This window comes from Typha latifolia, chromosome 7, assembly GCF_019914945.1.
Source record: "Typha latifolia isolate L0001 chromosome 7, TyphaL0001v2, whole genome shotgun sequence".
Taxonomy (NCBI): domain Eukaryota; kingdom Viridiplantae; phylum Streptophyta; class Magnoliopsida; order Poales; family Typhaceae; genus Typha; species Typha latifolia.
Window position 1 is genome coordinate 34242 of NC_133092.1, and position 17584 is coordinate 51825.

General features: G+C 37.8%; 3 protein-coding genes across 7 annotated transcripts; 1 reads left to right on the forward strand and 2 right to left on the reverse strand.

Annotated features, from left to right (window-relative positions):
- Positions 1-552: 552 nt before the first annotated feature.
- LOC140791793 (probable 1-deoxy-D-xylulose-5-phosphate synthase, chloroplastic) lies at positions 553-7490 on the reverse strand. 5 transcript variants are annotated; one of them, XM_073142448.1, is made up of 12 exons: positions 7204-7490; positions 7060-7104; positions 6115-6309; positions 5274-5393; positions 5014-5178; positions 4762-4912; positions 3783-4051; positions 2763-3042; positions 2371-2651; positions 1810-2088; positions 1420-1704; positions 553-1076 (listed from the first exon to the last, which is right to left on the reverse strand). In XM_073142448.1, the coding sequence occupies exons 3-12, from the start codon at positions 6280-6282 to the stop codon at positions 927-929; spliced, it is 2148 nt and encodes a 715-aa protein (XP_072998549.1). In that variant the 5' UTR covers positions 6283-6309; positions 7060-7104; positions 7204-7490; the 3' UTR covers positions 553-926. The 5 variants fall into 5 exon arrangements, with proteins under 5 accessions (XP_072998549.1, XP_072998547.1, XP_072998552.1 ...); XM_073142446.1 differs by lacking the exon at positions 7204-7490 and having other exon boundaries at positions 7060-7199; XM_073142451.1 differs by lacking the exon at positions 7204-7490 and having other exon boundaries at positions 5274-5434; positions 7060-7130.
- Positions 7491-8149: 659 nt separating this feature from the next.
- On the reverse strand, positions 8150-12191 carry LOC140791964 (26S proteasome regulatory subunit 8 homolog A). The gene is made up of 9 exons (XM_073142700.1): positions 11984-12191; positions 11065-11162; positions 10126-10350; positions 9991-10053; positions 9724-9887; positions 9284-9440; positions 9014-9112; positions 8818-8928; positions 8150-8432 (listed from the first exon to the last, which is right to left on the reverse strand). The coding sequence occupies exons 1-9, from the start codon at positions 12189-12191 to the stop codon at positions 8292-8294; spliced, it is 1266 nt and encodes a 421-aa protein (XP_072998801.1). The 3' UTR covers positions 8150-8291.
- A 68-nt stretch (positions 12192-12259) lies between these two features.
- Positions 12260-16524, forward strand: LOC140791965 (uncharacterized). The gene is made up of 7 exons (XM_073142701.1): positions 12260-13092; positions 13983-14118; positions 14459-14540; positions 14748-14923; positions 15194-15331; positions 15469-15608; positions 16084-16524. Exons 1-7 carry the CDS (start codon positions 12975-12977, stop codon positions 16326-16328), a joined length of 1035 nt encoding a protein of 344 aa, XP_072998802.1. The 5' UTR covers positions 12260-12974; the 3' UTR covers positions 16329-16524.
- The last annotated feature ends 1060 nt before the right edge of the window (positions 16525-17584 follow it).

The following is a 17584-nucleotide window of genomic DNA, read 5'->3' on the forward strand; positions in this document are numbered from 1 at the left end:
GCTCAGCCATGACGCGTTAAAGTTAAAGAGTAGGTTAATTGAATAGCATTAGACAGATAAGCTCTGGGCTACGGAATAAACGTGTGATGTGGTCGTGTTTGGATGTGTGAAGGAGACTAGACCAGATACATGGAACGACAGAGAAACCATGAAGGGGACGTGGGTAGTACTCGTCATCACATCTGCTCCGATCTTTGCTAACAAGGATACGTACGTTGTTTTCTGACGACTTCGGAACTCGAAATATATTATGAATCTCGATTCGGACCTAACACTGGGAATATTATACTGACTTACCATTAATTAAGTCAAACCACTAAGTTGATATCTTTATTTTTATTAATCTCCTACTGTTTGGCTCCATCAGTTATTTTCTTTAATATATATATATATATATATATATATATATATATATATATATAACTTGTTGCTATCTCTTGGTTTTCTTTTAAATTTCTTAGTAAAATGATTTGGCAATCATACATTGCCAACTACTCGCAACAAGTTTAAGAAAGATGAAATGGTGTTGCTGTTGGAAAAGGTTCTGAAGCATTCAACAATGAACATGTGACCATATATTTTTAAATATTATAATCATCACCATTTACTGCTATTTTTAATTACAAAATTTCTTCCGCTCACCTCTGCACATACAAATACACATACATCTACACGGGAGTGGTGTCATAAAACACGAGAACAAAAGAATTACTTTCTCGCATAATTTCTCCCACTCAGGCAATCAGTAGGAGAAGACCATTTCCAGATTGTCTGATAAAATCTTCAGCAGCTTAGGAAATCCTGATTAAATTTGCAGCACAAATGAATAAGCATGCAATTGCATGGCTTCTGCTCCTCTATCTGTTCCCATTGGTCCATCGGTAAAAATGTTACTCTTGCAGCATGAAAGTTATTACTTCACAATCTTACTTCATCAACAGAAGTGCATCACGAGTTCGTCCAAGCAGGCTCAACGCTGTGGCTGCAATATGATGACCAGTCAGGCCGGCTATGTCAAGCTGCTGTCTTGGGGACGCGTGCTCGATGTATCTGTCAGGTAATACGATGGGCCGCCACTGGAAGTTCAACAACAATGCCATTAAATTTCGTGTTTTTGTTTATCAAGAATAGAAAATACATCAAGATCTGGACTATTAAAAGCACAGAGATCTACTTATAACATAGGCAAAGGGCACAAAAGGATTCTCTTAGATGTATACATACATACATATATAAATGCAATGCAACCAATAATTTCTTGGTAAACAGATGGTGTACCTAAACATACATGAAAATCTTAGGTTCACAGAAGGCAGGAGAATACACTGGCTATGATGTGCCAAATCATATGCTAAGTAGACAAATGTACCTACTCTCTTTCCTAAATGGATGATTGACAAAGGTGAGAGAAATAGTTACCTTGACTGTTCCATCAAGTAAACCGTCGAGTGAGATGAACTGTGAGACATGGGAACCAAAGCCTCCAATGGTTCCTTCCTCAACAGTAATAAGAAACTCATGTTCTCGGCATAGTTCTCGGACAAGCTCAATGTCAAATGGCTTGCAGAACCTTGCATTAGCAACAGTTGCTTGAATACCAAGGGAGGCAAGAAGAGATTGAGCCTTCAAGCAATTTTGAACCATCACGCCGTACCCCAGTAAAGCTACATCTTTTCCCTCAACAAGAATTTCCCCCTTCCCGATCTGACAAGTAAGAAGAGTGGGAATTTGGAACAAACATGTAGGAATATTAACGAAAACCAAAGTTGTGAAGGATAAGAATAAGAAACAAGCAAATAGGAAGCTTACCTGAAGGGGAGTCCCACAATTTAAAGAACCATTTATCCCCACAATGGTACCCCTTGGATAACGGAAGCAAACAGGTCTGTCATCAATACATGCAGCAGTGGCCACCATATCAATGAGTTCATCCTCATCTGATGGTGCCATCACAATCATGTTTGGTAAACATGACATGAACGTTATATCAAAAGCCCCACACTGGGTTGGGCCATCAGATCCCACCAGCCCTGCGCTTGAGATTGCAAATCGCACTGGTAGCCTTTGCAAATCAACATCTTGGATGATCTGCCAAAAAAGAAAAAAGAAAAAAAAAAAGCTTGCGATCAAATGTCATGTAAAATTTGCAGGGCCTTCTGCTGACATCTCTCTCCAAAAGGCAAAGATCTTAAACTAAGCTTGTAATAAGCCTATGACTACTGATTTATGAAGCAAGTACCTGAATGATAAAAGCCATACCAAGATAAGAAAGATAGATAGATAGATTGATAGATAATCAGCAAGATTCCAAGTGAAAGCAACTTTCTGTTGTTATTACTGAATACTGATAAAGAAAGATGGACAAAATACCTGATCATATGCTCTCTGAAGATATGTAGATGGAATTATGCAGAATGGCTTTAAATCCCCACAGGACAAACCAGCGGAAAAAGTAACAGCATGTTGTTCTGCCATACCCACATCAAAAAATCTGTCTGGAAATCTGGACTGAAACAGCCGAAGTGATGGATCCACTCCCATGCCTGCATGGACCACCACAATTTTCTTGTCTCTCTCTGCTTCTGCTACTAAAGCTTCAACTAGGCAGTCATTGTATGTCCTAGAGAGGCTTCTGCCCATGATTTTGGGATCTGGTATTAGCAAACTCGATGAGTATAAAGCATAACTTCCATGACTATGTGACTAACCCCTCATTGTGCAATTCTGCAAAATATTATTTCAAGTATAACAATAATCCATACCACAGTTTTTGGGACTTGTCTCAGCTTTAGAATTATCTTCTGATTCCTTTTCATCCTTTGTTATTACGTGAATCAATACTGGCCCGGTAGAATCCATTGTTGCAACTTCATGAAGTACACAAATTAGATCATCGATGTTGTGTCCATCAACCGGCCCAATGTAATACAATCCAAGTTCTTCAAAGAGGGTTGATCCAAGAGGACCTACCATACCACGGGCATATTCGTCAACTTTGGCTGCAATTTCATGCATTCCCTTACCAATCCTCTTGGTAACACCCTGACAAAACAATTTATCAGCACAATCAAATGAAAAATAAATAGTAAATCAAGCCTCATATACAAGTTGTAGAGCAGTATACTTGATGAAATCCAAATAGATGCATATGATCATAAAATGCCAGTAATTACAAAGCTACTCGCTTTTAAAATATTAAGGAGCCATGTATTTGCCGGATCAGTGATGGATTCCTGGTCTCATGACAGAAAATGAACAGTTCAACCCACAGAATGTACAAGCTAATATAGGAAATTGACCAGACCATATGTTGTTGAGGAAATAGAGTATCTATCAAAAAGAAGAAGAAAAAAAGCTGCTGACAAATTTGCAGGCCACAATTTTGACAGGAAAGTTGGATCCATATGTACACTGAGGCTTTCTTTATCATTCAAAAGTACATTACTGTCATAAAAGGTTACAGAATTGCAAAAGCTTTCTAGTCCATTGAGATTGAGATGCTGATGAAATCATTCTGTTAGCTGATGGCAAGGTAACAAATAAATGCTGCTATTTTCCTTCCCATCTAAGAGGAAAAGTAGCCGATAAATTTGCAGTCTCTCTGAACCTGTGAAATGATTTACTGAATTGAAAGTAGAGACCGTTCTTAAAATCATAAGATAGACATCTACAGAGTTCAGTTAGTCTGGTGTGCTGGTGAACTAAGTTTGCTTGCTGATGGGCAAGTAAGCAAAACAAAGGATGTCATTCTCTTCACACATAAAGGGAAAACTAGTTGATACCTTTGCGGCTTCTCGGAATTTCCGGAATGATTTACTCGACTGAAGCTTGCTTAAAGTACTAGAGAGGGCATTGATAGTCATTTTTTGTCCTTCATCAGGTTTAGGAAGTAATGAGTGCCGGCTGTCATTTAAAATTACTACCATATTCGAATCTAGATAGCCAGCATTTCCCATTGCCTCATAAACCTGACCAGCCATTGTTGTCCAATTACTTATAACTGTCACAACACGGCTCTTCTGTCCATTTATATCCCTTGCAACTGCCATGCCTGGGGAACAGAGTAATTTAATTTTGTGTAACTTGCATTTTCAGAAGGAAGAACAACAGATACTTGGAAAGGAAAAATTCATCAAAATAAAGTATAACGAAGCCAGACACATATTAGTGACATGACATCAAACAAATACATATAGCTTGTTACCTTGTTGTTCTTTTGTTAGAAGATGAGCATAGAATCCTGACAAACTATTGCGGTTCAACAGCTTTTATGTAAAACTACCACTACTTTTAAGGAGTCAATCATAGAATCCTGACAAGAGAAAATTACAAAAAAAGAGCAAATCATACAAGTTATTCTTACACATGAAAGGTGGATCTAATTTCTTAATGCTAAGGCTTATAGATTAAAATACTGATCCAACCACAAGTTATGGTAGTAGACAGAGGAAGTCCCCAGTGAAATGGATAAATAGTAGCTTAAAGCCTTAAATTTCATGTATAACCTTTCTAACATCTAGATATTGTCAACTAAAAGTTTAATGCTGCGTGCCTCAAATTGTCAAAATATACAATGAACGGTCAGAAGCAAGCAATGGTAAGAGTAAGAATAAACCAAGGGCATAGATTTTAGAATCCACAGTCAATGACAGTATCGTGATTTGATAACACAACCAACTTGTATATTAATTTAATGTACTCCAAGACATAAATCATTATCAAGTTCAGATTTAAACAACAAGCAATGACTCAAGATAGTACCAAGCCCCGCAGAAACGCTATTGCATCCATGCCCAGCACCAAATGCATCATACTCGCTCTCAATTCGAGATGTAAAACCTGAAAGGCCATCTTTCTGCTTAAGTGTATGAAAGAGAGGACGTCTTCCTGTGAGAATCTTATGTGCATATGTCTGTTAAAGAAACAAATAAGCTTAAGATCAAAGTCCCAACAAGACTAAATTTACAATATAATAACATGTCATTAGTAGGAAGACAAAGAAGTTGCTTATACCTGATCACCAACATCCCACAATATCTTATCCACTGGGGCATTAAAAACATGATGTATAGCAATTGTCAGCTCCACAACTGAAAGACTGGCTTTGAACTGTCTACGTGTCTTTGACATGATGAAAGAAATCTCTGCTCGAACTTCATTAGCTAACTGCTTTAGTTCCTGCAATTTGTCACATGGTAATTATCACCTTATTCTGAATCATAAAAATGTTCAGGACAAAATCTGAGTGATATCAATTGCCTTGCACCAAGGACCTTATGAGAGAGATCTTTCAAATGATCTGGAGTATCAATCATGTCCAGTATGGGTGTTGGTGCTTTCTCCCAGAAAAAATCGCCAACAACTGGTAACGCTCTCACTTTCTTAAACAACCCCTAGAACAAAAGTAGTCCAGCTAAGATTGATGAAACTGCAGCTGTAAAAGAGGAGGATGCAATATAAAAAGCACAAATGTCTTATTTTAATCATTCAAGGAAAAGGAACCATCGGACATCTTCCATAACTGGAAAAAAGCGAAAGAATAGAATCAAGCTTGACCACAAAAATTGCATACTAGTAACATTCAGAATTACCACAGTGCCATAGATCAAACTTCAAAAGTTTGCCTCAAAATTTTCCTTCTTCAACTGATTATTTCTAGATCTAAGGTCTCCCATATTGCCTATTCCTAAGTAACATAAGCTTCAAGGCACAATCAGTAAAGTATTTGTTCTCCTTCTCTAACTTACATATAGATTAAGGGTGACAGGTAAGGATTAAAGAGTTCTTCACTAAAGTATAAAACTAATAGCCCGACAGTTTAGGAATGATAGAGGTTGCTCAGTTAAGACAATTCTAGCTTGTTTTTCTTTATGGTTTTATATAATGTAGATATTTATTTTTTTATATTGTCGCTTTTCTTTCATCATGGACTGCATCTTCTTGCTTCTCTGTGAGATTTGCATTATATACACCAATCCTTTATATATATCTGTGCATAAACTAAAATTTTCGGCTATAGAACATATTTAAAAAACACAAGCCAACTCTTGCTTTGGGGATCAAAAACTTAGTAGTGCACCTTTGCATTAATAAGTAAGAAACAGATATCCTTACCTTTGAAGGCGAAATAGGTGAGGAACATGGGTATAAAACCAGTTTCAAGGAATCCTTTTTCAAGTAATGAGGAACCTCAGAGAAGCCAAATCTGAAGCAATGGAACCTCGATTCCTCAGGAAAAAGGCCCCTGCTACCAAGTGGACAGTGAGCAGACGCAGCTGCCATCACGAAGGCCGAGAAAAACCCAACAGCCTATGCCCTCTCAATGCATAAAAAACCACAGTTAGGAAATGAAAAAGAGAGCCTTTGCAAATACTTGACATTATAATTTCTCAAAAATAGTACCTCAAGACCACAAGAACCACAGTCTTGAGAACCACAGACATATCGCACAAGAACAAAGGATACAGATAATTATTAGGATATGACAATTCAAAATGTCACATTAGTTAACTATCCTACAAGTGTGGTAGCTAAATATATATGGAACAAATGGAACTCTAAAATGAAGGAGAACTTAAAGAACTCGATAATTCGGTCGGCATATTGAACATTAAACAACACAATGGAAACAAAGAGCCTTCTCCAATACGAAAAGACGGGAAAGAAATCCAAAACTTGAGTAGTACCGCATCGAACAACTCCGAGTAATCGATAAGTATCATTTCTTAAACCAGAAAGAATTTAATTCGGACTGAAATATTGATGAAGTAATTCCAACAGATGGTCATTCTGCAAAATTTGATTTTGCCGACAATTGGCTACCAAGGGGAACTCCCAAAAATATATCAACGAATTACCTAAAATCACAAAATCGGACTAAAAACCCCAAAAGTATACCACAAAAATCTCGAAACAATAATAAACCACAGGATTGGGACACCAAGGAACGCGAACAGGAGATTAACCAGTTAAATCGCAGAGAAGACGGTTGCAGATCGGGCCAAATTTAGTCTAACAAACTGAAGAAAAAAAAATGTTTGCATATAAATTTTTCCTTACCGAGCTAATCACGGGATCAAGGAGCGAAATCGGAGGAGAAGCACGCTGAATGAGAGAGAGAACGTGAAAGAGAGATGAGAAGCGCAAGAGTACACGTGGCTACAATATGTTGGATACTTCAATTTTCTGTACGAATCGTCTTACCTCTCAAACAAGAGAGATCACGAGATGAACGGCCCCGATCCTTCCATTGCACGAGACAGTAAGCAGGTCGAAGCCGCCTGCCTCTGCCTGGATTCCATGGGCGGCTTTGTCTCCCTCCACATCTACTGATCTACCAGACTACCACTATGGAATGGAGTAAGCATACGGATAGGAATCCTAAGCCTTGCTGGCCTCTGTTAGTTCTCTTTCTTTCTTTCTTTCTTTCTTCAATTGATCAGAATCCTACCCTGACCTTGAAGGATGCAGTTGTAATAACCGATCCATCAATGTGATCATCTTCATGGATGAGGCCTGGACCAAATCAATTGCCGACTTGTAATATTGTCGGATAGCTAGATCCGTTGTTTTTCGTGAATAACTATACAAATTTTCCCCGTCCCGGATCAAGGTTTTTTAGCTGTTAGATTTTGCCTTCTTGTGTGCAGGGTTTGACCATCTGAGAATGACGCTAATAGACCATTTTTACGGTGGTTCTGTTCTTTTAATATGCTCTAGATGCTCCGTAAATTTCGGTCATTGTCGGTCATAGTTCCATTGCCAGTTCCATTGCCAGCCTTGGGTTAAACCAATATACATTGTCGGTCATTACCTTCCTCACTTTCCGTATTAAATTTTCGATCATTCATCCTATGTGAAGTTCATCAACCGGCTTTTCACATATATTATAAATATTAAAAAAAATATAGAAAAAGAACTAATATACAATTCTATTATATCGTTGAACTTGAGAACTGTTAAAACAAATAAGGCTTGCATCATGGAAGGAGTTTAATCAGCCTGCTGATCAGTAAGTATGTTGAATACAGTGCAAATGGTTAACAAGGTTAACGTGGAAGGCATTAAAATCATCAGCAGTCTTGGCCAATCTTAATTCGAGCCACTGTAGTGCTAAAAAACCGAAGCATTGTTTAAATACTCGAGTTAATTGAATAAAACACCACACAACATTGGTCGATTGGATATTAGTAATTTGTCCCATGAGCTAATAACAGCTTGTGCTGCTGGAGAAATAGTCGCCCTTCCAAAGAACATCCAAAATGAATGCAAAAGGGTAAACAAGAATATTTTTACTTCCACAGCTTCCGAAGGGACATATTTTTCTCTGTCTCTTTCTTCATTACCTTTCCCACTGCCATCTCGAAATCCTCTTGGGTTACATGCACTCTTCTCTCCCTAAGCGCAAACATCCCTGCTTCTGTGCACACCGCCTGCAAACAAATTCCATGAGAATCAATACAGTAAGCAAACCTCAGATCAACTGATATACAACTATGTAATGAAATGATCGGCTGGCGTTGGGTTTTCAACCTGTCATAGATTAATGACAAAGTACAACAGGTAGACACTTAAAGCTGGTTCTTCCACATTAGCACTGACAAACAAGTTCACCCTGAATTGATGAGATGGTAATATGCCCTTAAAAGTTTTTTATGCATAAAATACTAAGATGAAGGGTATCATGCAGCACTTACTAAGTTTAAGTAAAGAGGCTGGTTTCAGACTATAATGTACTTGACATTTAAGAATAGTTATATTGGCAACAGCCAAGTAGGGATACATGATGAGGAACAATTTATACACACAAAAACAAACCTTGAGTTCTGCTCCAGATGCTCCATTCATCTTCTCTGCTATCTTTTTAAGATCAATCCCCCGCATCAAATTCATCTTCCTAGAGTGTATCTTTAAGATATCGAAACGAGACTGAAAAAAATGCAGAGGTTAAGTACATCATGTAATGCAAAATTAACAAAATCTCAACACTCGGCAGTTGAATGGAGCATGCAACCTCTTCATTGGGGTTAGGGAACTCAATTTTTCTATCAATCCGACCAGGCCTGAGGAGTGCTTGATCCAAGATATCTATTCGATTTGTAGCCATCAAAACCTGTAAAAAAGTAATCCCAAATTTAGGATATTTATATTGAAAGAGGATTAGCTGAACCCGAAATAGTCAGGAGTAAAGGTTTGGTCATCGTGTTTATATTGCTTTTTAGCATGTCCTCTTAGGAGTAAAGACAAGAACTCAATGTATCAAGAAAAGCAACAAACTACTTACTTTAATCTTATTTGATGCCTCAAACCCATCAAGCTGATTGAGAAGCTCAAGCATTGTCCGTTGCACTTCACTATCACCATTACCAGTGCCTGATTCCATCCTAGCAGATCCAATGCTGTCGATCTCATCCATGAAGATAATTGATGGGGCATGTTCCCTGGAACAACATTAGACCAATAACAATAACAGTCAGACTAAGATGATGCAATAAAATATGTCACATCAGGGCCTCAAGTCTCTGACACATCCTCCAGTAGCTAGAGCATAAATGTATATACAGGAGGCGAAAAGAGGAAATACTTAGATCTGCATAACCTTGACGCACAAAGGAACAAGCTATCGAGAATACATGCAACTTTCTACAAGATCATTATGCTTTTCTGCACTAACAGACCAACTAACTAATGATTGGAAATGTTTGAATTAAAGTTCAAGCATACCTAGCCATTACAAAAAGTTCACGAACCATTCTGGAGCCCTCTCCAATGTACTTCTGAACCAACTCAGAACCAGAAACTCTAATAAACGTGCAATCAGTGTGATGAGCTACTGCTCTGGCCAGCAGAGTTTTCCCTGTACCAGGAGGCCCATAAAGCAAGACTCCCTGTAGGTAACAAATCCAAGTTAATAAATTTCCACTGTTTGTCATCATTTAAAAATAATATCAAACAAGCATGTAGGGAGAAATGAGATGACTCTCCCTATACCTTTGGTTGAGCAATTCCAAGGCTTTCAAATAATTCAGGATGTTTGATTGGAAGCTCAATAACCTGCAAAAGATACAGGGGATAAGCTAATATATTATGTCATTGTAGCTAAGATGGATTTGCTGCTTTGCAAACCTCTTTTATCTCTTTAATTTGCTGATCAAGGCCACCAATCATGTCGTAAGTAGAATCAGGAACCTTTTCAACCTTCATAAGATTAACTAAAGGATCAACTTTGCTGGGCAAAATCAAGTGAAGAACATAACTATCATTCCGAAGAGCAACTCTTGTTGATGGCGTAAGCTTAGTCATGTCAATGTTCTTGTCAATATCAACAACATATTTTCCTTCTGGATGGACCTGAAAGGAAATAAAAGGCATAAAACTTTGCATGGTTGTCTGCCAGCAACCAAAGATAAAAGTGCAAGCATACATTTCACAAGAAGGTTTTTCAAAGGAAGATCATGCAGATAATAAAATTGTATGTTGGAAAATTTGCAAATTAATGCCATTACAGCACTCAAATCGCATGTAATAGATCACATGATGCAAAAATTATAATTATCTTCTACTTCCTGTATAAGATCAGAAGTTACTGATTTCACTATCTTTGCAACACAGTATGTAGATATAAGCCTGTATAAGGGTCGTGATGATAGGGTTATGTCATTCAAAGAGCAATGCTGCTAAATGTTGTTAATGCTGCCAGACCAGATATATGTCCTAAATATTGTTTGCCATCTACACGTTCTCACAATATTAACCAAATATAACTTTCCTTTTCCTGGAAACCATCAATTTAAATGATCTCAGCTAACACCTCTGAAAAAGACAATTGGACATCCTAAAAGTGACTTTAGCCCAAAAATCTATTTGTATGGCATGTTCTCCAGAAAATTTTATAAATGTGACCATAAAATAAAATGATATTCATAGTTGAGATCATCTGAATAACTATAAAGAGAAGATGATGGAATAATATCAAGAACAAAATACAAATGCCTCAACTACAGGTAAACAACTAAAACGCAAAAAGATTATGAGGAATAAAATTAGATGACAAACATGATTTACCTTGACTAAGACCTTTGACTTCCCCATAACCTTCACCACCTCACCAACATATGATCCAGGTTCTTGAAGTAGCTGAAGCTCCTCCCGAAGCATCCTTACTATGGTTTCATAACCAAAGAATAGAATATTAAAAGAACCTCTTGCAAAAAGAGGCATACCAAGTAACTATCAGACAAATGAAAACAAGTTTTGAATAATTCCACCGTTCCATCATATATAAATTAAAAGGCAATTGGCAGCTTAACAGTCAATTTGTTCCTCTTGAAGAATTGTGCTAAAAGTTTAGTTGTTTTTCTTGTACATACAATTGCCAATAGAAATAGAATGACCCACAACTTAACAAAATCAAGAACACCATATGAGAGTTAATGGTGACCAGATACATATTTTCAATGCAAGAAGAAACGATGGCTATGAAGGACACTTCAAAGAAGATGAACATATGCATATGAGAACTACTTTATCCTCTCAATTCATATAAGCCACCTGCTGTAGAACACAACGCGAGACAGAGGGAGAAACCCCAGACGGCCAGCAAGAAAACAAGGATAAGGAACCAGATTTCACATTTCTTTTCCTCAACATAAACAACCAAAGCATCACCATAGCACAGTAATTACATCAGATCAATCTTATATGCCCAATTATTAGAACATCTACTTCCATTATTTTCCCATCACGTCACCAATCTCATATCACGACAGGATTCGTGTAAGCGTTGGAATAAGGAATACAGTTTTTTCATTTCTGCTCCTCTATAGAAAGTAGAAACCAACCACAATTCCAGACCGCATCCTTCCCATATCTAATAAATCAAATCAAGGAACTCCACAATCACAACCAAGATTGATTCTTATCTAGAAACTGAGATCATCGTGGGAGCTAGAGTTAGGGTTATGAGAGATTTGTGGGAGCTGACCTCGGGAGTTGAGATCGTTGCGTTGGGCCTCGAGTCGGTTAAGGTTGTGGGTCTTCTGTCGAAGCTGGAGTTGGAGGTCATGGATGTGCTGCAGATAGTACTGTCTCAACCCCTCGCCTCCCACTCCCCTCGCCCTTACCGGTGACCATACTTCGCCCTCCGCCGCCGCCGGCGGCTGGTTTGCTTGTTCTACCGCCACTGAAGCCATCGCGATCTAACACGGCCGGAAGAATTCGCCCTCTCTCTCTCTGCCTTTTAACGCAAGCAACTGTGTTACCATTTACCACCGCCCTGGGCCGCGGGGTGGGGGGGGGGGGTTCACGGATCGGGTAAATAATAGGATCCGATATCAAGAATCCGATAACTACAGCTCCAGCCTCCAAGTCCAAGGCCTGTTCCATATTTTATTTGGGCCATTTTCCCAAGGCCCAAGAACCCCCCTCAACCATCGAGCCTCGATCAGACGGCCAAAACCCCCCAAACTCTCACAATGCGCATCTCACACACAAGAAACCTCTACTAGAAACTAGCATGCGAAGGAGTAACACAAACAATATAATCTCACGTTTGTTTCCAAATGTCGTCACTCGTTGGTTTCTAACAACTGGTCCTTTTCCGCCGCTTCTCTTCCACCTCCTCCCTCTCCATTGGTCACTTCTTCCATCCTTACTTCTTCTTCGTCTCTCATTTCGCATTTACCCCGATTTTCTTGTGTAATTATTATTTCTCTCTCGACAACGTATCATACTAAACTTCCCAATATTCAATTCTGAGCCTTTTTAAGCGCTTCCTCTTCTTTGATTCCGTTACAGGCCCCTGTCTCCACCTTTTTCCTCGAGTAGGAGTTCTGTGCTTCTTGTTCTCCGTCTAGGATTAGGGTTTTGACATTTTTCTTCGTCCTGATTTTTTGCGATAGGGTTAGGCTTTTGGCATTTCTGCTGTTGTGCTCGATAGTTTGTCTAACTGATTTCTTCGATTGTGGTGGGATCCTATGGAGAAGAAGAAGGCGGCAGTTCCGCTTGTGTGCCATGGACACTCACGGCCGGTGGTCGATTTGTTCTACAGCCCTGTAACACCTGATGGATTCTTCCTCATGAGTGCGAGCAAGGGTGAGACTTTAAAGTTTATTCCTGAAATTAGGGTTAGATAAGCACAGCCTTTTTTCGTTAGAATAAAGGAATGGATAAATTTTGAATTCTTTGTTGATATAAATACTTCTTTATTTTAAATCTTGTGCGCTTGGCTGGATATTCCATGAGAGAAAATGGGTTTTGCTAACATCTGTTTCTCTAAAGTTGTTTCTTTGTTGATGGTTCATCTCATTTGGAACATCTGCATCAATATATTTAGGAAGACATTGCATTTAGTACCTGTCGAAGTGATTCTTCTTTGTGGATGGCTCTTAGTTATTTGTTTCTTATCTAGAGTGACTTATAGGGAGCAGATGAAATGAGAATAGTGCATTGATTTCACATGAACTGGTAGAATTCTTTGTTAAGAAAGATTTCATTTTCCTCTTTCATGATTATCTGATTAATTAAGCTAGTTCATTTGAAACTGGACCACTTGATATTGTTAGAACTTTAGAAGTATTGGGTAAAAGAAGGACATTAGAAATATTCAATATTGACCAATTAAATTCACCATTATGAGCTTTTTTTTTAAATTAGTGTCACTCACCTTCTTTATATCAAAACAAAATCATTGAGTAGGGATAGGATCCTAATATTTTGCCTGTTTACCTATACGTCTGAATGATTAGTTTTTTTTATGGCTAAAATTGAAGGTGTCCAGGCAATCTTTGTAGCACAGATTGTCATTTTGGCCAGGATTGCAACTACAAGAGCTTCTTGACCCTCTTCTTGTCCCTTAAGTCATTTAGCTGCTCTTTTCTGAGGGATCCAGAATTCAATCGTCTCTCCTTTGTGCATTCAGAGCATAAAGTATCATCTTAGATTGCTTACCTATTGACTTGTTGTTATGTTTACCAATTATTCAGATGCCAACCCCATGCTTAGAAATGGTGAGACAGGGGACTGGATTGGAACTTTTGGAGGGCATAAGGGTGCAGTTTGGAGTTGCTGCTTGGACACCAATGCCTTACGTGCTGCCACTGGATCAGCTGATTTCACTGCGTACGTTATCTACTTATCTTGCTTTCTATAGAAGCCCTACTAGTATTGCCTGAACTGATAAACCATATGTGTTATTTTAACCCTATCTCGTATTCTATATTATTTCTGGAAATCAACAGTCTGCATGCAGCTGTACCCTTTGCTTTCTCACCTTGTTGTTTAAGGTTCTATGATACCTGATATTTTATACGAACGAGAACATGGAGAATGCTTGTTTTATAATAATTATTGTCAAGGTTTTCTTTCTTGAAGAACAAAGAAAGTTGGTACCTTTGGTGTTTTCAATTATGTGATGTTGGAATCAGTGATAACATTGTGGCTGCACTTCAATCATTTGCAGTAAAATATGGGATGCATTAACTGGTGACGTGCTGCACTCTTTTGAACATAAGCACATCGTCCGTGCATGTGCCTTTTCTGAGGTAATGAGTTTCTTACTTTCTTTAAGTTTTAACATATTCATCATTAAGATTTGTCAGTTATTCAATGGCAATATCCCCTATTATAGCCTTCTCTTGCTTCATCTTTTGGCAAATCTGAGTGTGTAAGATTGTACTACCAATTGCCAATGATTGCATATTGGGTCATCTCATGTCTCAGCGCTCTGGTAAAATTTTCAATTTCTGCAGAACACACACCTATTGCTAACTGGAGGAATTGAGAAAATTTTACGTATATATGATCTGAACTGCCCAGATGCATCTCCAAGGGAAATTGATAAGTCACCTGGTTCTGTCAGAACTGCTGCTTGGCTTCACAGTGATCAAACAATATTGAGTTCTTGCACAGAAATTGGGGGTGTTAGGTGTGCATCTACTTACCCTGTCAGCTTCCTCAGATTCTGCTGACTCTTTACTATTTTCCATATCAATTAGGTTCTGATATTCTAACATTGTACTTAGTAATGTGCATTGGTTAGATATTTATAAATATGACAAGAGAATAATGTTCCTCGATATTTCCTTGATATGAAAGTTACAAGCATCAGAAGAATATGTCATGTGAAAGTTGATATTTTCTTGTTAAGTTGTTAGTTTGTTATTAGTATGAGATGTGTTAATATATTACTCTGCAGGTTGTGGGATGTGAGAAGTGGAAAAATTGTTCAGACTCTTGAAACCAGCTCACCTGTCACAAGTGCAGAAGTTAGTCAAGATGGTCGGTACATCACTACTGCTGATGGCACTTCTGTCAAATTTTGGGATGCAAATCAGTAAGCTTTCTGTTTCCTTTTCTTGACATATTTTATTGGAAACGTGATTTTCTCAATAGCCATCCACAATAACAAGCCATTAGTCTGAACTATCGGGTGTCTTCTTAATGTAACCATGCCTTAAAATTGTTATGCAGTTTTGGACTCATAAAAAGCTATAACATGCCATGCACAGTTGAATCAGCTTCACTTGAACCAAAGTTGGGCGACAGATTCATTGCCGGAGGAGAAGACATGTGGGTTCATGTCTTTGATTTCCATACAGGCGAAGAAATCAGTGAGTTTTGGTTTCTCATTTTGGACTGCTCTTGCATGTTGATTGCTGTGAATGCTGATCCAGAGTGTTTTCAATGTACTAAAAAAAGGGATATTACATTCCACCCTCTATTAGATGTATAATATGGTTTTCTACTGTTGGTCACTAGGTTATTAGCTGGTGATAACTCACAAATCTATAGGATCACGAACTTCTAATTTTTATGTCAAACAGTTTTATCATATCGTTCATAAATTTGTGCTCTCTAGTTTTACTATAGTGTCTTCTTTATTCCTTCGCCTCCTTATGTTTCTTCTTTCTAAGAACTAAACTGTAAAATTTCCAAATACAGCACTAACATATACGGTTCATAAGAAGAGATGTCATTTTCATGTTAAAAAATTTCACATGAGGTAGCAAATAGGTTTATTCCTTGCGCTTTTTAAAAAAGAAGAAGTAAATGTTATGAGGATGATCATGTTTACCCTGGATGCAGCATGTAACAAAGGTCATCATGGGCCTATCCATTGTGTCCGCTTCTCCCCTGGTGGTGAATCATATGCCTCGGGATCGGAGGATGGCACCATCAGAATATGGCAGATGGGACCAACCACAACGGACGTGAATGAGTCTGTCAATGCAGATAATGGACCTGTAGGAAAACTGAAGGTTGGGGTGAATGAGGTGTCCCGCAAGATTGAAGGGTTCCACATCTCTGAGGATGGACAGAGTGAGGAATAGAATGTTGCATCAGCTGATACTTGTTGCTGTTCTTAATTGTTGTAGTCAATTGTCGTTTTGAGTTTGTTTATACTTTGCCTTGCATGTGATTGTAACTATCTGGTTATCCTCATCCTTATTCCAGCTTTTATTTTGGAATTAAACCAGCCATGGATACGAATTTTTTGAGAAGAGTTCCTTTTTGTGGCTATAAAAATGTTTGGGAAATCTTTCAAAGCGCACCTTGGAAATAACGGGACGGTGCTGTATAAGAATTACATTGTCGCCCATGCAGGTACTTATGCGACTGTTATAATCGAATTCTTCTATACTGACACTCAAGGTAATCGATTGAAGAGGCACATGGAGTTTTGATCAACCCTCTGGTGATTGATCTCATACATTTTGTCGACTAGTAATGTTGGTTGGAAACTGCGCTTAATCTTACAGATAGATTTATTTTATGTAGGGTACCTACCAAGAGCATCTCCAAGGGAGGGAGGCTCCAAATATAGCATCTCCGAGGGAGGGAGGCTCCAAATATAGGCATTGGTTATCTCCAATCCGGGCTCTATATTTATTATTAATTAATATATATATATTATATATTTTAAATTATTTAATAAGATCTCTTAATATTATTATTTTTTAATAAAAAATATGGTTAGAAAACTTTTTTTAAAAATTTAAAATTATTATTTTTTTATTAAATGTAAAAGACTGGTACCACTGCTCTCTGTGACTAGTGGGATATTTAACTTGCAGGAGTACCGCTTTTTCTATTTAGATTATGTAAAAGCTTTCATATGTTGGGGGCCCTGCTAGCGTCCTTTGACATGGCGAGTGCTTATTCATCCACGGAAGTTCGGGCGGATAATCCCTTATATTATACGAAGTAAACATCGAAATAAGTACTACGTGTCATTACTAAAAATATTAAAATTACATTACACAAAATAAACAATAAAAATAATATTTAATAATAAAAATAAGAAGTATTTAATAGTCTAGTAAGTATCTCCGTAGTTACTGATTTCATAGTCACCTCATCCTTAATTGTACCAACCTTCTCTATGTTATCTTTGGGTAAGCCTCCCATTTGAAAATAACTATTCCCTCTTCTAATAATTTCATATCTTTTTCTTTGAAAGAAAAATATATTCATCAGATCTTCAATCTTATTTAAATCAACATACAAAAAAAATATTGATTATATAATTTAAAATTTTAAAATAACTTAATATTAGACTCGTTTTAAAAGTTTCAACGAGATCTTT